The 27051-nt window shown below is 45.5% G+C and overlaps 2 protein-coding genes and 1 long non-coding RNA gene across 4 annotated transcripts in view; 2 read left to right on the top strand and 1 right to left on the bottom strand.

Moving 5' to 3' along the window:
* The window catches only part of LOC310698411, a 162426-nt gene that overhangs the window by 104355 nt on the left and 31020 nt on the right, over positions 1 to 27051 (top strand). The gene's annotated exons all lie outside the window — the stretch shown is intronic.
* The window catches only part of LOC310698302 (uncharacterized protein), a 74332-nt gene that overhangs the window by 17919 nt on the left and 29362 nt on the right, over positions 1 to 27051 (bottom strand). The window lies entirely within an intron of this gene.
* LOC310698313 (uncharacterized protein) lies at positions 11096 to 21669 on the top strand. Its single transcript, XM_083485411.1, has 10 exons — positions 11096 to 11172; positions 17523 to 17605; positions 18411 to 18451; positions 18659 to 18775; positions 19017 to 19096; positions 19605 to 19707; positions 20092 to 20175; positions 20546 to 20650; positions 20938 to 21001; positions 21361 to 21669. Exons 3-10 carry the CDS (start codon positions 18419 to 18421, stop codon positions 21414 to 21416), a joined length of 642 nt encoding a protein of 213 aa, XP_083341537.1. The 5' UTR covers positions 11096 to 11172; positions 17523 to 17605; positions 18411 to 18418; the 3' UTR covers positions 21417 to 21669.

The raw sequence follows: 27051 nt of genomic DNA, 5'->3' as shown, positions 1-27051 counted from the left end.
AGGTTGAAAATGACTTAGCTCTCCATAATGAATTTGCATGAATATGAGCGAATTTATCTGCAAAAAACTTTGCAAAATCGTTGCAAGAGATCTTGGGGTCTTTACAAGGCCCTAGTGGTAAAGGTGGTTCCGTTAGATTGTGAACTACCTGAAAGAGTCTCCTGCTACTATTGTCTGCAGATGCAATAGAGGCAGTAAAGAAAGTCTTATTCGCCGTCGCTATTGGTAGGCTCAACGTTGAGCTCTAACCTATGTCCAGTCTGATTCAGAATGAGTTTTCTGCCACCGGCACTCTAGCCTTCTCAGAAATTGTTTCCTTGCTTCAGCTCCAAAGAAAACCACGGGGCTGTCCGGGCTCCATGCAATCAGAGAGGGTGCTTTGGAACCAGACAGTCAATAGCCCTGGTTAACTCCATATTCCAGCGAGCCACCAGGCAATCAGCTGAAAGGCCATCAACATGGAATCAAGCATCCCCTACCACTCTCTGGAAACCATTTGGATCCCTTAAGTGGCGGGGGCAGACCATCCAAATTGATCTCACCTCCCTGCAGAGGGGATGGGTCGCAAAGAAGTCCAGTTGCACCAGGAAGTGATCTGACCATGGCACTTCTTTCGTTTCGCTTTTACTTAGTGTCAGATCATCAACATCTATAGAGGTGAACACCAGGTCTAAGGCATGCCTGTGACTATGAGTTGGGCCAAACCTATTCAGGGATAGCCCCATGGAGGCCATGCTTTCCATGAAGTCCCGAGCGGCCCCTTGTAAGGTTGTGTCGGCATGGATGTTAAAATCCCCTAGGACAACCAAACTAGGTATCTCCAGGAGAACATCTGCCACGACCTGAAGCAGCTCGGGCAGGGAATCCTTGGTACACCAAAAAGAATCCTGTACTGCCCCTATTGCCCAACTTCCAGAACATGCACTCAGAGAACTGGGTCTTCCCAACAGGATGCCTGGTGCAAACTAATGACTTCCTAAAAATCACTGCAACACCCCCGCCATCCCCGCCCACAAGGCCTGGGTTGCTGTGCGTAAGAGAAACCTGATGGACAAGCAGCGGCAAGGACAGGCCCATCTGCTTCATCCAACCAAGATTCTGTTACACATGCCACGTCAAGTCCTCCATCCATGATCAAGTCATGGATGGCAGTGGTCTTATGAATCATTGACCTAGCATTGCACAGCAGCACCTTCAGGTCAATTGGATTTCCCTTGTTGAGCGCAAATATAACATTGAATCACAATGGTACAAAATACCATAGATTCCGGTGTATTAGGTGACTGGGCGTATAAGACGACCCCCCCAAATTGGCAGCGCCAATTTTGGGGGTCGTCTTATATGCTTCAGCAGCTTCGCTGGGCAGCAGCAGTGGGCGGCGGACTCGGCGCCAGAAGGAAGCCGCCCAACGCAGCCAGTTTAGCATCGCTGAGTGGCTTCCTCCCGGTGCAGAGCAGAGCGCGCCGCCCACTGCTGCTGTGGCGGCAGCTTCAGCAGCTTCCGAGGCAGCAGTGGGCAGTGGGCTCCATGCAGGGAGGAAGCCATACCCGGCGTATAAGAGGTCCCCTGACTTTTTAACCTCTTTTCCGGGTAACTCAGCAATCGGTAACTTACCGGGTATCTACGGTAACTCAGCAAGCTGACATTTATCAAGAGTTAAACAAAGGTTAGTGTACTAAATATTATTTCTAATTCTAGGTAGTTTGCTATTGGAGAAATACCATATATGATTATAAAAATCTAAAGCAAAAATTATTTAAAAATATGATTTCATTTCTAGATCAGACAGACAAGATTTCTTCTACTATATATTTCTTTCTTTATCATATGCACACAAAGCTTCTATTTTTAAACAGGAAATACTTTTGTAACCTAATGTCTATTATACAAATCCATGCAGATGTTCATATTGTTACAGTTCTGTTAAGTTGTATACAAATTATAAAGATTCCAAGTTTTTTTATGTTCCTCCATGAGTCTATTATTTACTAAATTGGCGAGTTTTGCCATTACTGCATATTCTGATAGTTTCTCTTTCCATCCATCTATGTCAGATTTCCATGTTAGCCAGCACCACTCTGACTGCTGTGATCATATAACTGAATATTTCCACTGATGATTTCACAATACAGTAGCTGAAGGAGTCATTCCCAATGGCATAGTTTTGGGGTCCAATGCAAAGTTAGTTTTCTTTACATTTTTTCATTTCGAAATGAACTTTCCTCCAAAACTTTTTGGTCTTTTCACAGGTCCACCATAAATGGAAGAAGGTTCCTTGAGGTCTATGACATTTCCAGCAATGTCCATTCATTTCATTATTCATCTTCTGTATATCTTTCAAAGTTATATAGCATTGAAAGAACATTTTTGTACAGTCATACCTCATGTTATGGCTGCTTCAGGTTACGTATTTTGGGGTTGCAGACTGTGGGAAACCTGGAAGTACCGGAACGGGTTACTTCTGGGTTTCACCGCTCGTGCATGCGCAGAAGCGCCAAATTGCGCCAACGCCTGTGCAGACGCGCAGCTTCAGGATGCGAACGCTGTGGGTTGCGGACATATATCCATCATGGGTTATGTCTGCAACCCAAGGTTCCACTGTACCAATTTTGGTTTAGGGCTTAACTTGCAGTGAATTTTATTCCTTTATTCATACTTGTTCTTATTGTTCCACTGTAAACTGCTCTTAAAATTTTTGCATCCATTTTGTCATATAAGGTTTTGCTTGTTTGGGCTCGGTGTCATATTTGAGTAATAGTTTATAAATTTTACCCAAAAGGTAGAACTCTGTTTTGATGGACTAAAATTCTGTTTTTTCACTGTTTTAACAGTTTGCCATACAGTCTTTCTTGAATCTGGATATTAGTTGGCAGTATGTAAGTAGTTTTCATATTTTTTTTCTCCTCTTTAATACTTTGGCACGTATTTGATCTGTTCTTGAAAATGAACCATATCTTGGTACAATATACATTCTCCTTTCGGCTCTAATACAGTTATCCCTCGGGTTAAATACGCTTCAGGTTACATACGCTTCAGGTTACAGACTCCGTTAACCCAGAAATAGTACCTTGGGTTAAGAACTTTACTTCAGGATAAGAACAGAAATCGTGCTCCGGTAGCGCGGCAGCAGTGGGAGGCCCCATTAGCTAAAGTGGTGCTTCAGGTTAAGAACAGTTTCAGGTTAAGAACAGTTACAGATAGGTAGCCGTGTTGGTCTGCCATAGTCAAAATAAAAAAAATTCCTTCCAGTAGCACCTTAAAGACCAACTAAGTTAGTTCTTGGTATGAGCTTTCGTGTGCATGCACACGAAAGCTCATACCAAGAACTAACTTAGTTGGTCTTTAAGGTGCTACTGGAAGGAATTTTTTTATTTAGGTTAAGAACAGACCACCAGAACGAATTAAGTTCTTAACCCAAGGTACGACTGTAATAATGTTCCAGTGGTGACATTAACAGTGCTGGCAAGGGCATTTTTGTGATTTTGTAGTGCAACTCATGAATTTTGTGGTGCAGGCTGTGCCCCTGGCTACGATGTGTGATTTGACGGTGAGTTTGGGATGGCGCAATGCAAGAAGCATGAGGATCCATGAGGATCCGTGCTTCAGAACCACGTTTTTTGGTCATGTTGTCGCCAGGAAGTGGTGAATCAAAGTTTTTTGTGGTGCAGGCTGTGCCCCTGGCTTGATGTGTGATTTGACAGTGAGTTTGGGGTGGTCCAATGCAAAAAGTGTGAGGATGCATGAGGATCCATGCTTTGAAACCACGTTTTTGGGCCACGGGGTTACCAGAAAGCTGTGGATCCTAGATTTTTGTGGTGCAGGCTGTGCCCCTGGATATGATGTATAATTTGACGGTGAATTTGGGTTGGCCCAATGAGAAAAGCGTGAGGATCCATGAGGATCCGTGCTTCAAAACCACATTTTTGGGCCATGGTATAACCAGGAAGCCGTGGATCCGAGGTTTTTTTGGTGCAGGCTGTGCCCCTGGATATGACTTCTGATTTGATGGTTAATTTGGGGTGGCCCAATGCAAAATGTGTGAGGATCCATGAGGATCCGTACTTCAGAACCACGTTTTTGTGCCGTGGAGTAGCCAGGAAGCTGTGGATTCGAGTTTTTAGTGGTGCAGGCTGTGCCCCTGGCTATGATGTGTGATGTGACGGTGAGTTTGTGGTGGCTCAATGCAAGAATGAGGATCGATGAGGATCTGTGCTTCAAAACCACGTTTTTGGGCCACGGTGTCACCAGGAAGCTTTGGATCCATGATTTTTGTGGTACATGCTGTGCCCATGGCCATGATGTTTGATCTGATGGTGACTTTGGGCTGATCTAATGCAAAAATCATGAGGATCCATGGGGATCTGTGTTTTTTAACAATGTTTTTGCACCATTGCAGCCCCACGAAACAGTGGATGCATGATTTTTTTGATGCTGCCTACAGACTAAGACACAGTCTACAGTATTATGGTGGTTTTATTTAATTTGAATGAAAAAATCATATGAATTCAGGAGGATCCGTTTAAAATCAGCTGGATTTGCCCTTTACCTTTTTCCTTAGAAAAACTTACATGTCAATTATGAGTTGCAAAAAGACAAAGAAAAAGAGACATTTTTTGTGACCTGGTCCGATTTTATTAAGTATGTCAATGATGATTCACACAATTTAAATCCACACCCAGCATTTAAAAGAATATGGTTGATCCAGTAAAATACATCTGACTAACCTGTGAATTCTCTCTCCTGTCCTCCTTTTCTCTGTATACCAGTAACTGACTTCAATGTCTGCTGCTCTACTCTTGTTTTCTTAGGAACTGTACAATACAACCTTTATCAGGACCCTTCAGTTTACAATAACCTTTTGCTTTATTTTTCTTTCCTTATTCTGTATAATTATCAAAGTTATATGAATGTAACATAATTATATAACTGATCATTCTTTTAAAAGGAAAAAAAAGTATCTGTAGTTTTCTTGTGGGGGGAGAGACCTGACCTGCTGTGCCTCCAGTTCACGAGGAAACTTTCTCTCCCCAGAGCCTATGCGCTTCCGGAGAGGGTCCCTTCGCACACTGGAGGCACAGCGGAGCTTTGCTGAGGCTCTTCAACCTCCCAGCTAGCAACTGATGCGTGGGAAAACTGCACCTCAGCTTTGCAAGCTACCATGCAGTTCTGGCTAGAAAGGTGGGAGGGGTACTCGTTAAGCTGCTCAGCTGGGGCATGGAAGGCTTCCCTCACCTCAGCTGAGCAGCCTCAATAAGCCTCTGGCTAGCAAGGAGACCCCCAGCCCAAAGAGATCTTCTTTAGGCTCTGGGGTGGGTCTCCTGAAAGAGGAGTGTTCTGGCACCTTTTTCTCTAGAAAAAGAAGCACAGCACTTACATGGGAGTAACCTCTATTGAACTCAGTGGAATCTCTGAGTAACTTGCATAGGGTTGTGCTGTTAATTTTAAATCCAAGCTGCACAGTAAAGCCTTATTGTGCAGGCTCCACCACCCTCTGCTGGTGTGCTTGCAATATTGCCTTTCATTTTAGTAGAAATAACACTCCCAAACGTTTGCAGATGATTAGTGGGGGAAGAGGTGTTAAGGAATATAATGATATAAGTAAGTTTGTTTTTTAAGGGGGGTGGAATTAATCCATAGTTTTGTTTGCCATATCTGAGGTGTCATAGCCTCAATAGCTATAGTATAGCCTATTGTCCTAGCTATAGCCTGTACTGGGCTACTACCATCAACCCATTGTCTAGTGCATGTCCAACTTTCAAGAGACTGAAATCTACTCCCATCTACCAAAGATGTTGAGCTTTTTTCCTTTTGTTGAGTGTGGGGGGGCCCAAGATCTACAGAGATCTACCACGGTCTCCCCACGATCTACCAGTAGATCATGATCTACCTGTTGGACAACCCTAGTCTAGCTTGATCACTGAGATCATCTGCAGGAGTATCATTAGCAGTTCCCTTTGTTCATGAGGCTCATATAAAGAAGCCAAACTTCTAGTGCCAACAACCCAGTCCTGTGGAACACTCTGCCAATAGAGATTCAGTAGGTGTCTTCAGCTAACACTTTTAAACGCCTGCTGAAAAGTTTTATATTCTGCTAGGCTTATGCAGGCAATTAAGAATACATCTTTCCACAATAGTTCATTGATGCCTGATTTTATTTTTATGGCTTTTATTATATGGTTTCATGTATTATTGTAAACCACTTTGATATTTGCTTGTATATAAATATTTGCTTGTTTGAAGAATATTAATAATGACATAAAATAAAATGCTACGGCAGACTGTTGGTCTGTCTTGTTTGCACAGATTTGGCACAGCCCCCCCCCCGCCCCCCCCCCCCGATTTCAGGCTGAAGCATCTCACAGGCCCATTTCTACCTGAAGATGCCACCAAAGATTGAACCCTGGGACCTTCTACATGCAAAGCAGGGGTTCAGACACTGAGCAAAAAGGTTTATCTCAGCTATATGCATCTTCTGGTGTCCAGATCTTATGAAGTTTCTGAGGGGAAAGGATTTCTGAACCTCAGCAGAGTGCTTTTCAAATAACTAGTAGGCATTCCTTCCCTTTCCATGGATTTCCTCTGCCATATCAGCATCCACTGGTCTCTGCAGCTACCATGAAGTGTCTGAACTGTTTGTGTGCTTCTTTGACTTCTCCTCCTCCTCCTTCTCCTTTTGTAAATAATGTTTTTTATAAAATTTTTGAAGGGGGAAAAGTATCAAAAAACCTTGTTTTGTACATGCATAGAAGTGCATCTTTAAATTATATGGAATAAGGAAAGAAAAATAAAGTAAAAAGTTATTGAGTACAGAGAAACTGAAGGGTATCGATAAAGGTCACATTGTACAGTTCCTAAGAAGACAAAGGTAAAGGTAAAATGGTAAAGGACCCCTGGATGGTTACGTTTAGTCAAATGTGACTATAGGGTTGCGGTGCTCATCTCGCTTTCAGGCTGAGGGAGCCAGAATTTGTCCACAGACAGCTTTCCGGACCATGTGGCCAGCATGACTAAACTGCTTCTGGCACAACGGAACACATAATGGAAACCAGAGTGCACGGAAACGCCATTTACCTTCCCACCGCAGCGGTACATATTTATCTACTTGCACTGGCAAGCTATCGAACTGCTAAGTTGGCAGGAGCTGGGACAGAGCAACGGAAGCTCACCCTGTCACGGGGATTCGAACCGCCAACCTTCTGATTGGCAAGCCCAAGAGGCTCAGTAGTTTAGACCACAGTGCCACCCGCATCCCTAAGAAGACAAGAGTAGAGCAACAGACATTGAAGTTAATTATTGGTATACAGAGAAAAGGTGGGGGAGGGAAGAAGGACCCACAGGTTAGATATATTTTACTGAATCAATCATATTTTTTTAAATGCTGGGTGTGGGTTTAAATTATGTGAATCATCATTGACATATTTAATAAAACTGTACCATATCACAAAGCCAAAAATCTATTTTGCTTTGTCCCCTTGCAACTCTTAATTGACATTTAAACTAAAGCTACCAGACATCCCCGTTTCCTGGGGACAGTCTCTGGATTTGCAAATCAGTCCCCTGACAAAATCCATCTACCGTATTTTTCGCTCTATAAGACGCACCAGACCACAAGACGCACCTAGTTTTTGGAGGAGGAAAACAAGAAAAAAAATATTCTAAATCTCAGAAGCCAGAACAGCAAGAGCAGTGAAAGCAGCGATCCCTCTTGCTGTTCTGGCTTCTGGGATAGCTGTGCAGCCTGCATTCGCTCCATAAGACGCACACACATTTCCCCTTACTTTTTAGGAGGGAAAAAGTGAGTCTTATAGAGCAAAAAATATGGTAATTAGTAGGAAGTTGAAAAGTGTCCCTGGAATCATTTGGGGGGGGGGGGGAATCTGGTAACCTTAGTTTAAACTTCTCTAATTTGTTATACCACTATAAAAGATTGGCATCTGCTAAGCCCATGCCTGGCAATAATGGCTCTGGCAGCTGTTTGGAAGAAGAAGAAGAAGAAGAAGAAGAAGAAGAAGAAGAAGAAGAAGAAGAAGAAGAAGAAGAAGAAGAAACAAACGCTTGAAGAATATACTGTTTAGGCCTCTTAATGTCTCCATTTCTATCATATAAATCATGTAAGCCATGAACTCTAGCTTTTTGTTCATGTTTTAGACACCTGTTAGCCAACAGGCATGAGCCCTGACCTCTAACCCAAAGTATTTCTGCTTCACATCAAGGTTATTGACCATTGTGCAATTGTATTTCTAATAGCACATCTTTTTATTCAAATACCTAATGTACCGGTTGTCTAGAAGATGCAGTTCATTTACATTTGTGGGGGTTTTTGCACAGATATTTCCAGTTCCAACTTTGTTACTTCAGAGTCTGTTTTGCATTTTAGGTTATTATTTTCTATAATGCATGCGTGCCTAATAACATCTTTCATAGCCTTGCAAAAAATAAATAAATGTAGAGGTCTCTTTTAAATCATTTCCTGCAAAGTAAAAAGTTAGACTTAATGGTCAGGGGTCCCTTTAACATGCTTTCTGCTGAGCTGATTGGTGAGAAGGGTGGGGCTAAATGCCCACAATGGGAAAAGATCAGACTTTTCTTGAATATCAAAGCAGATTTCCGGAGGGGCGTGGTTGATTATTTTAATATTGAGAATAGAAGAAAAGGTTACACTCAGTATTACTGAACTGGTTGCCTGGAAGAAATCGGAACAGGAAGTCGCATTATAGTAGTTTGAACGAAATGCAAAACTTTTATCTGATGGATTCATTTCACTACAGGCATCAGTTAAACCTTATTCAGTAAACATCTGAAAAAGCTGCATTTGTTTATAGAACTTCCTACAGCCTTCGTAGGGAAGCTTCCTGGGTGGAGAGTCCAAATCAGACAATATACCTGTAATACTACAAACATTTCAAATGAAGTCCCCATTCCCCAGTGCCAGATTACAAAATAGGCAGAATAGGCACCAGCCTATGGACCCCATGCCTTTTAAGGGCCCAGTGACAACGGATCAAAGTAATACTGATTTGATCTTGAAAGAAAATTACAAAACGTATTAGGAGATAATTTGCGAGCCCCCCTCAAGATTTTGAATGCCTAGGGGCCTCCAAAGGGTATAATCCAGCACTGCCATTTCCCCCCTCCCTTGAGCAAACGAGTAAAAGGATTAAACACTGATTTATAATATTTATTTGTTGGAAGCCACCCAGAGTGGCTGGGGAAGCCCAGCCAGATGGGTGGGATATAAATAAATTACTACTACTACTACTACTACTACTACTACTACTACTGCTACTACTACTATTTTTCCATTATTAGGGGCATAGATATATCAAATATAGCTGATACAAAAGCACAACCCCTGAGATCGTTAAGTGTTTTGAGTACTTGAAAATTTAAATCTGAACTCAGAATTATAGCTGCCCCCCCCAACTTTGCTCTTCTTGATGCAATGTACTGAGTGTCAAACCACTTATGTTTTAATAAAGATATTTGTTGATTTACTTTGTGTACTTTACGCTGGAAGAAAATATGGGGTTGCTTTTCTGTCACATATTTGCAATATCCTGATGCTCTTATCATATCCCCCTCACCTTTCACATTGCTCTACCATTGCTCTAATAAGAAATTAGTTAGGCCTGGCATTAGTAACCCATGGTTGAAAATAATAATAATTAAAGGAATATAGAAAAAGAAGTGAAAGAGAAAAGAAGTGAAATCTGGATTCCAGAAAAAGGAATTCACAGGGCAATGTAACTGCTCATGCAGTAAGATTGCTGTTTTAGCAACCTCATTTTCAAGCCTCTCCCCTCTCACATCAGAGTGGAAAGGGAAGATGAAAACTACAAACATTGTTACAGGTGTAACCAATAGCAAGGTGTTCTTAAACATTGCTTAGTCGTAACATTTATAATGGCCACGTAACATTTATAATTCAAGTAACATGTAAAAAAAGGGGGGGAATCAAGTGAAAACTGAATATATCACATACAAAAAAGAAAACAGCTTAACTACCGTATTTTTTGCTCCATAACACTCACTCCCCCCCCCCCTTGAAAGTAAGGGGAAATGTCTGTGCGTGTTATGGAGCGAATGCCTACGGATGGCGGGGGGATCTTCTGCAGTCGTGAGCAGAGGATCCATGGTTCCCCTTCCTTCCCTCCTCCGTGGCTCGCTTTGCTCGCTTTGAAACAGCAAAGCGGGAGAAGAGCCACTGAGTGGGGAGAAGAGAGGGACAGAGAGCCTGGTTACAAAGCACGGATCCACATGGATCCTCAGGATTTTTGCACTGGGTCACCCCAAATTCACCATAAGATCACATAGCATGTCCATGGCTACAGCTTGCACCAAAAACATCACACACCCACTGTTGCCTGGGGCCACAGTGGTGCAAAAACGTGGTTACAAAGCATGGATCCACATGGATCCTCAGGATTTTTGCATTGGGCTACCCCAAACTCACTGTCAGATCACATGTCTGTGGCCACAGCATGAACCACAAAAGTCATACATCCACTGTTTCGTTTAGAATATTTTTTTTCTTGTTTTCCTCCTCTAAAAACTATGTGCGTGGGGCCGTGTTATAGAGCGAAAAATACAGTACATGTTAGAAGCATTAGGCTAGACTTGTCTTCACACAAAAAGTAGCAGGCATGTGATTCAGCAAAAGCAAGTTGGAGTGAGATTGAAGAGACTGATCTGTCTTTCATACTTCTGGCTGAATAACGTATTTACAATTGTTGTACAGTGGTACCTCGGGTTACAGACGCTTCAGGTTACAGACTCCATTAACCCAGAAATAGTACCTCAGCTTAAGAACTTTACCTCAGGATGAGAACAGAAATCACGTGTTGGCAGCGGGAGGCCCCATTAGCTAAAGTGGTACCTCAGGTTAAGAACAGTTTCAGGTTAAGAACGGACCTCCAGAATGAATTAAGTTCTTAACCCGAGGTACCGCTGTATAAGACAATGTCTTTTGCTTTTTTTTTTTTTAAAGGCAACAATTGGGGTTGTCTTATACATTAGGGCAGGTGAATGATTGGTGGCAACAACCTCCCCTCTAAGAAGCTCAACAATTTTTGGCAACCTCTGCAAAAAAAAAAAGCTGAACAACTCAAGAAATATTTATTTCTTAATTTGGGGTTCAAAAAAATGGGGTTGTCTTACACACGGAAAAATATGGTACTTTGGTAGGGTTTGCAGTTTCTGTGATGGCAGCCAGGTGTTCCCTAATATCTGTGATCTGTCCCTCCATTAGAACCAAATTCATTATGGAGAGCAATGTTGTTTTCTATCTCTTTCTCATTAGTAGGTTTTAGGGAAGCTACCATGTTGTTTTCAGTTTGGTCTTGTAAAGGGTTCCTGCTAGATTTATCTCTTTTTCTTGTCCGGAAAAAAGGAAGATAAGTTGCTGGATTTCTTTGCAATTCTGCTTCAAGGACATTACCCAAAGACAGTCAGGCATATCTTATCTTTCCTCTGAAATTACGTTCCGGGGGGTGGGGGAGAGATGCAGGTGTTTCTGCAGAGTGCAAGGCTATTTTCCAACTTCGTAGGCCATGTTGCCTGCTTCTGTGGCTTCTAAAGTTCCTCACTGTGGCTTCTAAAGTTCCAAAGCTTTGTTGTAGTTTATGTTGCACATTGTGTGAAGCTTCTTGACTATATAATACTCTCTTGCATTAGTGCTGTCAAATTTCCAGCTCTGAGGATTTTCTTCTGATCTCTGTAGGCTTCTAAGGGCCTACCCCAAACATGAGTGCCTCCCCCCCCCCCGCAAGTGTTTGGTGAGTTGTTGCAGGGTGGAGACCCTTCCAGAGGCATCATTGTTAACAGAACCTTTTTCTCCTGCCTGGTCCACAGCAGACCCTCCAGGTGTCCTGAATTAGAGAAGCCTTCCCGGTTTCTGATTTGATCCTAATCCTTAAAGGTACAGGGACCCCTGACCATTAGGTCCAGTCATGACCGACTCTGGGGTTAAGGCGCTCATCTCGTTTTATTGGCCGAGGGAGCCGGTGTACAGCTTCCGGGTCATGTATGTCCCTATTCTCATTGGAGAAATGTTGGAGGGTATGTGATCCCTGAGCCGGCCTTTGCATGAAGCAGAGTGGAAGAATCTGCTGTGGATGCTGGATCTGGACCGCCTGGGAGGGGTGGCAGATCTGCCCGCTGCAGCTTGTGTCATCACTGCCTCCTCCATCCATCTGCTCTTCTCCTCGACTGTAGAAGCCCTTTGCTCCCCACCTGACAGCCACATCTCTTATTCCTATGTCTTCAGAGCCTCCAGGTGTCCCTATTTTCCAGGGACAGCCCCAGATTTACAGAGGCCGTCCAGGTTGTCCAGGTTTCTGATTTGATCCGAGAATGTCCTGCTTTTCCTTGGGACGTCCCTATTTTCATGAGAGAAACGTTGGAGGATATGGAGGTTTGTGACCCCCAAGCCAAGCAGATAAACAACCTTTAAAAGACATCTGAAGGCAGCGCTGCATAGGGACGTGTTTTAATGTTTTACAGTGGTACCTCTGGATGCGAACTAGATCTGTTCCAGAGGCCCGTTCGCAACATGAAAAGAGCACAACCTACAGCGGCGCATCTGCGCACACCCGGGTCGTGATTTGCTGCTTCTGCGCATGCGCGTGATGTCATTTTGTGCTTCTGCACATGCACAAGTGGCGAAAACTGGAAGTAACCCTTTCCGGTACTTCCAGGTCGCCATGGGACGTAACCTGAAAGAACGTAACATGAAGCGGACGTAACATGAGATATGACTGTATTATGTTTTTATATACCGTATTTTTCGCCCCATAGGATGCACCGCCACATAGGACGCACCTATTTTTTTGGGGGGGGGGGAATAAAGAAAAAAAAATCCCTCCCCAGGCACGGGGCAGGCGCGGGCGAAGCCCGAGCTTCCCCCGACCCCAGCCCCCAGAACAGCCTGCTATCTGCAAGCCTAGGGAGCCGCGCTGGTCTCCCCAGGCTTGCGGAGAGGTGCGCAAAGCCCGGGGGCGCTCTTCAGCGCGCACCAGGCTTCGGAATGCAGGCAGCTCTGCGCTACCCTCCAGAGCCCCGCACGGCTTCGCGCCGGGATCCGGAGGGTGGCGCGGAGCTGCAAGAAGCCCTGGAGCGCAGGCAGCTCCGCGCCACCCTTCAGAGCCCCACGCGGCTTCACGCCGGGATGGGGCGGGTGGCATGGAGCTGCAGGAAGCCCTGGAGCGCAGGCAGCTCCGCGCCACCCTCTGGAGCCCTGCGCAGCTTCGCGCCGGGATCCGGAGGGTGGCGCGGAGCTGCAAGAAGCCCTGGAGCGCAGGCAGCTCTGTGCCACCCTCTGGAGCCCCATGCGGCTTCGCGCCGGGAGGGTGGCGCAGAGCTGCAGGAAGCCCGGGAATGCAGGCAACTCCGCACCACCCTCCGGAGCCCTGCGCAGCTTCGCACCGGGATCCGGAGGGTGGCGCGGAGCTGCAAGAAGCCCTGGAGCGCAGGCAGCTCCGCGCCACCCTCTGGAGCCCCATGCGGCTTCGCGCCGGGATCGCGAGGGTGGCGCAGAGCTGCAGGAAGCCCTGGAGTGCAGGCAGCTCCACGCCACCCTTCAGAGCCCCGCGCGGCTTCACGCCGGGATGGGGGGGGGTGGCATGGAGCTGCAGGAAGCCCTGGAGCGCAGGCAACTCCGCGCCACCCTCTGGAGCCCTGCGCAGCTTCGCGCCGGGATCCGGAGGGTGGCGCGGAGCTGCAAGAAGCCCTGGAGCGCAGGCAGCTCTGCGCCACCCTCTGGAGCCCCATGCGGCTTCGCGCCGGGATCGGGAGGGTGGCGCAGAGTGCAGGAAGCCCGGGAACGCAGGCAACTCCGCGCCACCCTCCGGAGCCCTGCGCAGCTTCGCGTCGGGATCCGGAGGGTGGCGCAGAGCTGCAAGAAGCCCTGGAGCGCAGGCAGCTCCGCGCCACCCTCTGGAGCCCCATGAGGCTTCGCGCCGGGATCGCGAGGGTGGCGCAGAGCTGCAGGAAGCCCGGGAAAGCCTGCATTCGCCCCATAGGATGCACACACATTTCCCCTTCATTTTTGGAGGGGAAAAAGTGCGTCCTATAGGGCGAAAAATACGGTATGTTGGAAGCTACCCAGATTGGCTGGGGTGTAAATAATAAAACAAGAAAGAAAAACAAGAAAGAAAAGTGGGCAGCATCTAAGAAACTGGTGTGGCTGCAGAAGGAGTCATGCCAGACCAATCTGATTTCTTTTGTTAATGGAATTACAAATTTGGTGGATCAGGGAAATGCTGTGAACATAATGTATCTTGACTTCAGTAAGGCTTTTGACAAAGTCCCCCATGATATTCTCATGAGGAAGCTGGTAAAATATGGGTTGAACGAGGTAACTGTAAGGTGGATTTGTAGCTGGTTGACTGACTGAACCCAAAGAGTACTCATTAATGGTTCCTCATCATTCTGGAAGATGAACCCATTGTTGTTCAATGTCTTTATAAATTACTTTGATGAAGGAATTGAGGGGATGCTCATCAAATTTGCAGAGGACGTCAAACTGGGAGGGGTAGCTAATTCAGCAGAGGCAGAATCAGAATTCAAAATGACCTTAACAGACTGGAGAACTAGGTACAAGCGAACAAAATGAATTTCAGTAGGGACAACTGTAAGGTTCTGCACTTAGGCAGGAAGAACCAGATGCATAAATAGAGGATGGGGGGACACCTGGCTTACTAACAGTACATGTGAAAAGGATCTAGGGGTTTTGGTGGGTCACAAGCTTAACATGAGTCTACAGTGTGATGCAGCAGCAAAAACAACTAATGCTATTCTAGGCTGCATCAACAGAAGTATAGTGTTCAGATCAAGGGAAGTAATAGGACCACTATTCTGCCTTAGTCAGACCACACCTGGAATACTGGGCACCACAATTAAAGACAGATGCTGGAACGTGCACAGAGGAGGACAACCAAGATGATCAAGGGTCTGGAAACTAAGCCTTATGAGGAGCGCTTCAAGGAGCTGGGTATGCTCAGCCTGGAAAAGAGGAGACTGAGAGGAGATATGATAGCCATCTTCAAATCTCTTAAGGGTTTTGGAGGAGGGAGCACGCTTGTTTTCTCCTGATCTGGAGAGTAGAACCAATGGCTTCAAGTTGCAAGAAAGCAGATTCCGACTAAACATCAGGAAGAACTTTCTGACAGTAACAGCTGTTCAGCAGTGGAACAGACTCCCTTGGGAGGTTGTTGACTCTCCTTCCTTGGAGGTTTATAAGCGGAGGTTGGATGACCATTTTTCATGGATGCTTTAGCTGAGATTCCTGCATTGCAGGGGGTTAGACTAGATGATCCTCAGGGTCCCTTCCAACTCTAAGATTCTATGATTATTATTATCATGGAATAGGACGTCCCTATTTTCATTGGGGAAACGTTGGAAGGTAGGTGTCTCCCTCTCTCAGGGGGGAGAGGCAGTTGGGTGCACAAACCCCTCAGCCTCCCCTCCCCCACTGTGTGCCTGTGGCAACCATAGAAAAACACACTGATTCCCCCTTTTTTCCTAGGTTGAGTATAGTTTGGTGCACGAAAGTTAAAAAGAAGAAAAGAAAAGTCACCTTTTCACTATTGAAATGTCCTTCCTTTTATATTCAGGATTTTTGTACTTGTGTTCTTATATAGAAAGACTCTTCTATATTGTGCATGTCTTGGAAGAAGGTTTGTTGTTATTAGGATAAACGATGAAACAGGACTATAAAACTAGAAGCTGCACGGTTTTTTATTTCTTCCCCAGCCCTTCCTGATCTACAGGCCTTCTCCTAAACTTGGAAGGTTTGCTGTACTGTGCACTTTAAAGTAGCCATGATGAATCTCAAAAACACAGTATTGGGGCAAGCTGGTGTTTCATCTGCAGATGTTCCTTGGAACTTAGTACACATATTTCTAGTTTTTGATAAGGCTGCTGGAGACCTTGGCTTCTTGATTAGAGTGGCAGTAAACGCCGCCATTCCTTCTAAACAAATGAGTGAGCTCATTTTGTTTTGAGAAACAAGTTCAAAGCTGACTGGATGCATGTCAAAGCCCAGGAAGTTGTAGATACAGTAGGACCGAAGTTTACTCCTCTGCTTTGCCTGGAAGGACACACGCCTCAGTCACGTCACTGATGTAGGTGGTTCTTTTGGGGGTGTGATTTTCTGGAGGTGTGGTTGGTTGGTTTCTTCCTTCCTTCCTTGCTATATCTGCTTCACTTTGTCTGGTGTGCTGTGAGGCTTGGATCATTGCCTTGAGGTAGGTAAGAATGGGTTGTTGGTTTTTCCCCATTTATGTTAGGGACTTTAATTTATTTCCCAACTAGATGGGCTTGGGGAGGTGGGGTGGGCAGATGGGAGTTATATTTACTTTAATTATTTTGATAGTGCTAGTCGTCTTTGACTGGACTTAACTGGCCAGGGGTCCTTTACCTCTACCTTTTACCTTGCCACTTATTGGTACAAGTCCAAATCATATTCAGTTTAATTATATATGTATTTCTAATCTTGTATAAATTTCTATAGGCTTAATTTTCTATTTTCTGTGTAAATCCTATATTGGTCATGATATCATTTCATTTTCCATTTCCACTAAGTTTTGTATATTCTTAAAAAGAGTGATTTGTGTCTGCGGGTTTTTTTAATGGTACAAGCTGTGGTGGTGGAAACTGTTTCACTGTGTTCCTATTGAGTAAAATCAAACCTTGATGGGGGGTTTTCATGGTGCAAGCTGTAATGGTGCAAGCAGTTTCACTGTATTGCCGCTGAGCTGTTTCACTGAGCTGTTTCACTGTGTTGCTACTGAGCAAAATCGAACCTTGATGGGCAGTTGATTAATGTGGCTTTGGCCAAGATTGGTGGGGCTATCATTGTGCCTTCATTGAATCAGTGGAGAGTGGAGGCTGTAGCAGCCCCTCATTCCTTTGACAATGCTACTTATGAGTGCATGTGCAAATAACATTCAATTGCTAATAATTGTGTGTGTGTGTGTGTGTGTGTGTGTACAGTATCAATTTCTATATATTCTATATTGGTCATTATGTTTCTTATATCCATAGAGTGGTTTGTTTCTGGATGGTTTGTTTTTTTTTAAAAAAAAATTGGTGCAAGCTGTGATGATGGAAACTGTTTCGCTGTGTGGCTATTGAGTAAAATCAAACCTTGTTGGGGGATTTTTTTATGGTGCAAGCTGGAATGGTGCAAGCGGTTTCATTGTGTGGCTGCTGAGCAAAATTGAACCCTGATGGGCAGTTGATGAATGTGGCTTTGGCCAAGATTGGTGGGGCTATCATTGTGCCTTCATTGAATCAGTGGAGAGTGGAGGCTTTAGCAGCCCCTCTCCAGAGATGCTGATGTGTTGGAAATGCTAGAGGCCATTTCACTGAACTGCCATTCAATAGTTTGAAACAGAGAAGGCTGCACATTTTTTTCTGTTTGGGCTATTCTGCAGTGGTTTTGTGGTCTCCACAGGGGACAATTCTCCCCACAATATTTCTGGCTCTGGGTCTCATTCTCACCTCTCCCCCATCTCTTCTAGCTTTAACCACCCGCAAAGCCTACTGTATTGGGATTGCAGAGGTCACTCCTTTAAGGTCACCGCTTTAAGGATCTCTTCTACAAGTATGTGAAAGTGGTGCATGTGTTGTTGTAGTAGATCTGCCTGGGAAGGGAGGTTAGGTGAAGGTGCTGTTGGGGAGGTGTCTTGTTTTGTGGAGAGGTCAGGATGAGAGCAAGGAGTCTTATAAGAAGGTGGCTGATGCTCAGGCTTCTCTGTAAGAGCCATGCAAGAGCAAATTAGTGGCCCTTCTAGTCCAGCAGTCTGCTCCCCTAGTGGCCAACCAGATATTTAGGGCAAAGTCAGGAACCGTGATCCCCAACAACTGGTTCTATTGAAAAACATGCTGTCTCTTTTCCTGGGGGAAATATTTAGCTGCCAATGACCTTATTTGCCACAAATTTCTCTATTTTGTCCCATATGGCAGCCATCCCCTTATCTAGTGGCAGGGAGTTCCATCCTTCAGCAATGTGTGGAAAAGTCCTTTCTCTGGTCTGCTTGTAATCTTCCACTCACCAGTTTCACTGTATGACCCCACTGGACATGACAAGAAGCCCCTCTCTCTCCAGTCTCTCCACTCCACGTGCCATTTTATACACCACTAGCCTTACAGTGCAGAATAAATCCACAATACATTAAAGAAAGAAAAGAGAGACAAGCAGGAGAGAGGGAGGGAAGGAGGTGGGGGCTTGGCCAAAGTGAAGGGGAGATGTGAGAGAATGGGGGGATGGAGACGGGGAGCAGAGAGGGTATCTGAAGAGGTCCTCTGAAGAGGCCTAAGAGTGGTAGCAAGAGGTTTAGTAAGAAATTGATGCATGAGATGTAAATAGATGGATGAACCTTCCTTCACATCCTTTTCTCCTCTTTCAGTTGCAGAAATGCTGGAAGAGGCAGTTGAAACCGCTCTCCAGGTTAGTGTCTGTGGGAGCAGGTACAAGACCCCCCTAAGCACAGTCCCCCCCTTGCCTCCCCCCACCCACTAGGCCAGGAAAATGCCGGTTTTGATGTTTGTCTCCTGGGATCCAGGAGCAATCCTTCCCCCCCCCCCCATGGCTTTCACAGGTGTGAGGTTGAGAAAGTCCATTCCTGATTAAAAACCTGACTTTTTCCACTTTCAGGATCTGGCCAGGGATTATTTTTTCCTCTTTTGTGTGCACTTCACATGTGATCAAACCCGTAATGTGGCTCCTAATGCCGTGGTGTATCAGAAAGATCCTGTGACCAAGGTCATTTTGGTAAGTGAGATTCAGGATGAGAAATCCATTGGGGAGGTAGGCAGAAGGGATGGGGGTGGGGTTTGGGGAATGGTCTGTGAAAAGGAAGTTTGTGGGTCTGGCAAAGAAGAAGAATTTGCAGGCATTTGGGACAGGCATTCCAACTGCAATTGAAGTCAACCCCTGAATCTGGGGCTGGAGCAGCCCCCCTGAATTCCATGGGGAACTAACTTTGCTCTTCTGCTCTTTGAACTCTTCTCAGGACATCATGGAGAGATGGTACATGTTTCCGGTCCCCTTCAAAGTATTGAAAAGGGGAATGAATGACGTCATCTGCCTCACGTATGTTGTTGTGTTGGCATTGTTTGTGCAATTGGGAATTAGAAATGGCAAAGTGGGGTGTTTGTGAGCTGCTTGAGGAAAGGGCAGTCAGCAGCTGGCAATTTAGACTGAGAGGGATGAATCAAAACACAGGGAAATAGCAGGGACTGGATAAATGGGCCAAGAGTGCCATCTTGAGCTTGACAACAAGCTGATAGGGTAGGCAGGATGGAGCAATGGAAACTTCTGTCTCTAAAAAAGAAAAGAAAAATCATGGGTGGCTTTTATGCTTCCAGGGCTGGATGTATCCCCTCCCCCAATCTCTCCCCTTCCTTAACGGAAGCTGGGACTTGATGGGTCAATAGGGAGCTGTCTGACATGGGATTAGTTTTTCAGTGGGTTGTGTAGCTTTTAAATGTACATGCTTGAGAGGTCCAAAATTAGAGGCTGTGGGGTTCCCAACAAGCCTGAAAATCATCCATAGGACTTTGGGAAATTCAATCTCATATTTTCTGCTTCATTGTGACAGCTTCGTGAGACCAGCATATGCGGTTGTTAGGAAAAGGGCCATCATCCGTGGGATGCTTTTTCCAATTGCTCACATTCCTGGACTGAGCAATGCTGACAGGGAGGTAAATTCTTTGTAGCTTTGATCATTACTCTTGACTTCTATTGGTTCAATTTATCTCCTGAAAAGTTTGCACATCTTTTCATTTCTTACTAATTTTTCAGCGAGACCATAAGCTTAGCTACACAGATAATGCTTTTGGTTTCACTGGGTTTTTTTAACGTCATCTCCATTCAGAAAGTGAATTTTGCCTCATTATTTGTCTATGAGTGAAAACTCTTAGTCTCATTTGAAGCTGGCATTTGTCTCTATTTTGCCAGTTTGCTTCAGTATCACCCTTATCCAATGCTAAAAATCTGTTAACTATTCTCACCCCCCATGTCTTTCCACATCATCTCCTCCTGTGAATCTGTGAATCCACCTCTGTGAAAATGGTTTTCACCACCAGGCTCTCAAGCAGCTGTTTCATGCAATTGTGAGGCGCCTGCTGACTGAGGACCCAACCGCTCAGTGCCTAAGAACCCTCTTGGAGGTAAGTGTGTTGGTGGGACGAGGGTATTGATTCAATTCAGCAGAGCCTGCTGGCATAAAAGCTTGATCAGGCAGCATCACAAACTCAGAGCATGGGTGTCCCCTGACACGCTGGGGAAGGGCAGGCCACTCAGACAGGGGGCCACCCTTGCCAAGGCCCTTTCTTCAGTCTCCACCTGGGTGCAGCAGCCGGGGGGGGGGCAAAGCAAATTTGGGGCTCAGTGACTTGGGAGATAGCCTTTTTGAGCTGTCTGGAACATTGAACAAAGGATCTCCCTCAGATAGTGGGGGAGAGTCCACAGTGGAACTGGTAGCTTGCCTCTGTAGCTCAAACCAGCCCCCTGATACTAAGGTGCTTTTTCCTCCCACAGACGCTGGCCCATTTTTTCAATTCAGATGATGTGCTTGAAAGAGCGCTGGCTACCAGCAGTATTACCATCCTGCTGGCAAACGCTATGAAATACAATCATCTGACTGTAAGTATCTGTTTTATGGGCCAGAGAGGTTTCTCAAAGTGGCTTACAAAAGACTATCTCAGTGAAGGAGATATCCAAGTTGGGCAGAGAAGTAACATGGTCTCCCAGTGTGTCCAGGATTATTCAGGTGGTACTGTAGTTTTTTGTGCACTTCTTTGGTGCTGCCCTTTGGCCTCCACCTACTAGTCAGCAGAGCCAACAGAGGTCCTTGGAGGCAAGGAAGTGGGGTTTAGTAGATGCTTTGGGGTTTAAAAAAGACCTAATTCAGACTTTTCTTCATTCTACAGCCTGGGGTCATAATAAGGGTTCTCCCCGAGGAGCTCACTCCACTGTTCCTAAACATCAGCGAAGGCAAGTACTCCATTCTGCAAGCACAGAACAAACCCACAGGGCTCACTCTCCACCCCAAAGCCATCCTTGGCAGCCTAACTGGGGTCTGAGGAGGGCTCACTTCTTTGCTGTAACACACCTGGTTCCTGTAACACAGCTCAGTTTGAAATCCCAGCCCTGCCTCAAAGCCCCCAAGCAAGGTGGAGAGTGAACAGCTGTTCCCAGATGCTATGGGGATGCTGGCTCCAAGTGGTGGACCCCCAATGGTCTGGGCTTTGCCAGGGCATGGGAGGGGGCATTACCTGTCTAAGAATGCCCGGGGATAAGTCTGGGCCTGGTTGTAAGGAAGACTCACTTTTCTTATCTTCTTTCCCATCCAGCGGACGTCCAGGCTGTGATTCAGGATGTGTTCCCACCACTGAATGAGGCGTACTGAATCCTATTCCCAAACCAGACTGATGTGTGTGGTGAAGAAGGAATCATTGTCTGGTGTTATCTGAAGACATTTGTCATTATCTGAGGGTGTTTGTCATTATCTGAGGGTGTTTGTCATTATCTGAGGGCGTTTGCCATTATCTGAGGGCACTTACTATTATCTGAGGGCATTTGTCATGATCTGAGGGCATTTGCCATTATCTGAGGGTATTTCCCACTTTAAATAAAAATTGAATTTTGAGCAATTCTGAGCTTACATTTGTCTTTGTGATTTCTGTTCCATCACTTTACTTGCACCCCTGTGCTGCGGCTTAGAAGTTTCTTTCTAGGGTGGGGGGAGGAAAGAGACACTGCTGGCAACTTCTGAGGGTGATTTAGATCAAGTAAAAGGTTTGGGAGGGAAAGGTTAAAGCCCCCTCCCACTACTGAAGCTGCCTCCCTAGTTGCTGCTTTGACTTTTTTAAAATAAGAAAGCATGGAGTATCCTGATCTTCATCATGTGTGCCTACTTGAATAAGAGATTGTCTTTCCTCTCCATGTGAGCAGCAGAACACTGTTCCACAGTGATGCCACCTGGACAGGAGTTGGGGGCCGAAGCAGAATGGTCAGGAGCCGCAGGATGGCTGGTGGCACAGCACACTGCAAAGCTTTGATGGGAAGAATCTGCCCTTTTTTAAAGTCAGCAGGTGCAGACTTCCTCATCAGTACTTCTCTGGACTTGTGGGGGAAAGATGCAGCCGTGAAAAGCTGCAGAACAGGCAGAAGTATAGCAGGTGAAGGGTTTTTCTTGGGCGCAGTGGTGAGAAGGCCTGGCCTGTTACGTGGCCCTGAAGGTACAACAGCCCTGCCAAGGAAATTATGTATGGTAACATGAGATGCTAAGCAAGAATACTTGGAAGCACTTAAAACAGTTTATATTTTGATAAGATTGCCCAAAATGTGCTTATGTGTGAGAGAGGGAGGGAGGGAGAGATCCAAGGATGTGTTCTGTTGTTGCCTCTGGGCTTTGCTCCGCAGGGAAGGATTCCTGGCTGCATCAGTGTTACCTTTGTGGCACCAACTGAAGGCTTACTTTTCCCAGGTTTTTAAGATGCCACATGCAACTTTTCAATCTACTGGTGGCAGGCATTGCACACCAGCAATGGCCAGCTTATTTATTTTTTGTGAGGAAACTAAGAGGACTCATAACATCTCTAAGAACTCTGAACAAACTACACTTCCCAGGATCCTTGTCCTTCTGGAAGGGTAATGGGGGGGGTCTCCTCACAACCCTCAGCACCCTTAACTACATTTCCCAGCATTCTTTGGGGGAAGCCATGGCTTTTTAAAAGTGCTATTGCAATGCTTTAATCAGGCATGGCCAAACTTGGCCCTCTAGCTCTTCGGGGGCTACAGTTCCCATCATCCCTGACCACTGGACCTGCTAGCTAGGGATGATGGGAATTGTAGTCCCAAAACAGCTGGAGGGCCAAGTTTGGCCATGCCTGCTTTAAATGCATGGTGCGAATTTTGCTCAAGAGCAGCAGAAAGGTACCCAGCACACAGCACACATGTTGGGGCCAGGCACCAGAGATCTGGAGCTGGGGATCTCCAATAGCAGGACCCAGAGGCACCTTCCTCTCTTTTGCTACTGGGGAACCTGCTGGAGGTACTGGCCTGCGTGCAACTTGGCTTTAACAGTGCTACTGTGACATACCCTCCAACATCCTGATGATGCAAATTGGGACAGGACCTGGACCCTCAACACACTTGCAATGCCTCCCCACCCCCTCTGGAGATGCATCCACCTCCCCTTCTCACTGGACAGCACCCCTTCTCTTCTTTGGGGCTCACCACTTTCCACATCCAACAACCCCACTGGTGGGCCCTGGCTTACCTTCGCTCGCCGCCATGACTGCTTCACCTCTCCTCCCCAACAGTAGTCACTTGCCTCCTCCTCCCTCACCCTGTCCACAACACATACACATGAGGGTCTTAGGGACTCTTCCACTTTCCACCCAAAATTCTGAGTGGGGGGCCATGTGATGCAGAGGAGGGGGAAGAGGAGGGGTGGTGCAGCACCAAAAACTGCGCAGATTTTTTTGGCAGGAGCCAACTGGCGGGAGCCCCAAGGCTGCTCGTCAATATGGGCAGATTGATCTTGTCACCTTGGGGCAGTTTTATTCTTGTTCAAACCAAGCACTAACTTTCCCATTCATGAGCAGGGATTGGGGAGAACTTATATTTCATTCACATTTAAAGCCAGATCTATCAAATTCTTACTCTTGGAAACAATATGAGAACCAAAACACAACCATCCTTCAAAACTCACATTTATCCGAATTGCATGATGCAGTTTTACAGCCAAATAATGCTTCCAAAAATGCACATATTGAGGGGTAATGTGCACAAAATGCATATATTAGTGAAAATGACATACAAAGACACATTATATTAAAAAAAAACCTATTGCAGAAAAGGCAAGTGAAGGCAGGAGGAGCAAACGAAGCAATCGGTCAGTTGCCTGTGGTTGCATCTCAAGCAGGCCCTCCCCAAATGTTTCCAATTTCTTAATAGCACTGGGTCAAACCTTACCGCATTACTCAAGCATGCAGAAATTATTTCAAAGAGGAATTTAAGTACAGTGGTACCTCGGGTTAAGTATTTAATTCGTTCCAGAGGTCTGTACTTAACCTGAAACTGTTCTTAACCTGAAGCACCACTTTAGCTAATGGGGCCTCCTGCTGCTGCCGCACCGCCAGAGCACGATTTCTGTTCTCATCCTGAAGCAAAGTTCTTAACCTGAAGCACTATTTCTGGGTTAGTGGAGTCTGTAACCTGAAGCGCATGTAACCTGAAGCGTATGTAACCCGAGGTACTGCTGTATGTCATGAGACATTGAAAACTAGGTATAAAGCTATATAAAACATTAATAAGGCTTCTGGTCTGGACAAATAAATCAAACATGGAGTTGGGCAGATGCCTCTTCCATCAGTGCTTGCCATTGTAGTCCAGTAAGTTCCAGGAAAACAAAGCCACAGTACATGCCACTGAAATCCCATCAGGTTATCCATGTACTTTGGTTCCAGGTCCATAGTTGGGGAAGATTTTTATTTTATTTTTTTCTAATTATTTTTATTGTCTTTTATAGATACAACAAACTCAGTGCTATTCTTCTAGAAAAAGAGGTGCAGGATGTCACCATGAGTTTTCTTATAATGGCAATGGCACCCACCTGAGAGGTGCTGGCAAATGGTTTCTGCATAGTGTACCAGAGTGGCTCAGACCACTCTGACATGCTTTGCAAAGGCCAGGTATTTTTCAATCATATAAAACAATTTCAAACCCCTATACAAATGGTTCCTGAACAACCCTGGAGGTGTGTTAGGGAGGGTTTTTTCTTTTGAAAGATCTTAGCCAGAGCCTGTTGAATATAGCTGAGCATACGCAGACTGTCCAGAAGCAGTCAGCTGCAGGCAGGGTGAAATGGGAACAAGACGCTGCTACCAGTAACTTGGTTACTTATGGGTTTATTATTTACAGCAGACTCACAAGTTACTATATACAGGATACAGACACGGATCTTAACTTTCTCACTGAACAAACTCCAACGAACTCTCAAGCCACACACTGACCAACCTACTAACCAACAAGGAAGGTCATGAGTCATCATGCCTATGTGGTGATATCTACCTACAGCAGAGTTGTATCCAAGGTCCCATATCTCTAGGCAGAATAGCTCCCTCTGCTCAGTATTCTTGGCCTTCGGCCAACTCCTTAATTGCTTCTGTGGCGAGCTGCATCAAATAGCACGTAGTCAAAAATCCCAACAGTGCTTGCCTTTGTAGTCCAGTGAGTTCCAGGCAAATAAAGCTACAGTACATGCCACTGAAATCCCATCAGGTTATCCATGTAATTTGGTTCCAGGTCCATAGTTGGGGAAGATTTTTTTAAAAAAAAATCTAATTATTTTTATTGTCTTTTATAGATACAACAAACCCAGTGCTATTTTTCTAGAAAAAGAGGTGCAGGATGTCACCATGAGTTTTCTTATAATGGCAATGGCACCTGCCTGAGAGGTGCTGGCAAATGGTTTCTGCATAGTGTACAAGAGCGGCTCAGACCACTCTGACATGCTTTGCAAAGGCCAGGTATTTTTCAATCATATAAAACAATTTCAAACCCCTATACAAATGGTTCCTGAACAACCCTAGAGGTGTGTTGGGGAGGGTTTTTCTTTTGAAATATGCACACTAGCTGGGATGAGTGTGCCGCTATGAGAGGGAACCATCCATGGCTTTCTTTTAAGCAGCACCTCCCTGGCTGTGAGTTCTGAGAAGGCAGAGCCCTGAGGGGGAAACATTGTCAGGCCTTGCTGCTACCTCTGAAGGTTAGTGGACAGGAATGGCTCAGTGTTCCCACCCTGCCAATACTTGCTGCTGCTCTCCTAACTGAGAACATGCATGTTTCGAGGTTTGGGCTTTAGGGATTTCTGCAGAACCTGGAGAACAGAAGATATTGCAAAGGTGCTGGAATTCTCAGTAGGCAACATTAAGACTGGTGTGTGTGTTTTGTGTGGGGGGACGGGGACATCTGCGAACATTTATCCCCGAAGAGAACTGAATACAAACTTCTCACTTTCCCTCTCCTGGGGTGTCTGCGTTGTAGACATAAACTTCTTTAACAGCCATTCCTTCTCCCCAAGGGACCCCTGGGAACTGTATTTCTGTGATGGGGGCTGGGAAGGGTATCTGAAAATGAATTTTCACTTCCATCACCAAAGAATAAGTTTCAGGACAGTATTTAGGGTGTGGGCGTGTGGCAGTGGGAGGTAATGACAATGTTGGATGGCCAACTGACCAGAAAAAACTGACCTGGCCAGCTGCTGTGTTTTTAATGGCATCTTGGTCAGTAGAAACCAGCCATTTTTCAGGACGTCAGCATTTTCATCTGTTAATGTCTGCAGGTCAAGCAGCTGTTAAAAGCACAAGAACAGGGGCCGGACAGAAAAGGCTGGCCATTCTGTTTGGAGGAAGCCACGTCAATTTATAGTGACATGAAAAGTAATACAGTTCCTAAAATGCACCTCAATGTACATAAATGTACCAACAGCAACCATTTTCAGGTTCTGCAGTCACTGCCTGGAGAGGTGACAGAATCCTGCTGCCTTGGTCCTCTTTTTCCTCACAACCTGCTTCTCCATACCCCCCCCCCACAGTAGTTGCACACAAGAAGGACATGGGGGCAATAGTCCTTTCCAGCTCTTCTTCCCCTGCAACTGTCATCCAGCTGCAGGGATGAAATCATGTCTGTTTGGGCTTCTCTCAATTTCTCATTAATTCAAGTTCTGAATTTTCTTTTTAATAGTCCATGTGGAAACTCATCAGCATTTTAGTGTGAATTTCTTCCAATACCTGCTCCCATCAGCCCCAGCCAGCCTGACGGTTCTGCTGAAGGGAGTTGCAGTCCAAAGCATCAGGAGAACATCAGACTGGTGAAGGCTGATTTATAGACTGTTGCAGTTATTAATATTGCACAGTTTGAAGTGACTGGTTGCATAAAAAATGACTTCTTTTGAAATGAAGCATTGTCTAGCATGGGTAGGCAAACTAAGGCTCGGGGGCCAGATCCAGCCCAATTGCCCTCTAAACCCGGCC

This window comes from Podarcis liolepis (assembly GCF_965112155.1).
Source record: "Podarcis liolepis genome assembly, chromosome: Z".
Classification (NCBI taxonomy): domain Eukaryota; kingdom Metazoa; phylum Chordata; class Lepidosauria; order Squamata; family Lacertidae; genus Podarcis; species Podarcis liolepis.
This window is presented reverse-complemented; position numbering and strand designations above follow the sequence as displayed.

Excerpts from the sequence above, each read along its gene's own strand:
- LOC310698313 (XM_083485411.1), top strand. The coding sequence starts at position 18,419 with ATGCTGGAAGAGGCAGTTGAAACCGCTCTCCAG. Across the intron at positions 19,708-20,091 it reads TGAGCAATGCTGACAGGGAG|GCTCTCAAGCAGCTGTTTCA; the intron begins GTAAATTCTTTG and ends TTTCACCACCAG. Across the intron at positions 20,176-20,545 it reads GCCTAAGAACCCTCTTGGAG|ACGCTGGCCCATTTTTTCAA; the intron begins GTAAGTGTGTTG and ends TTCCTCCCACAG.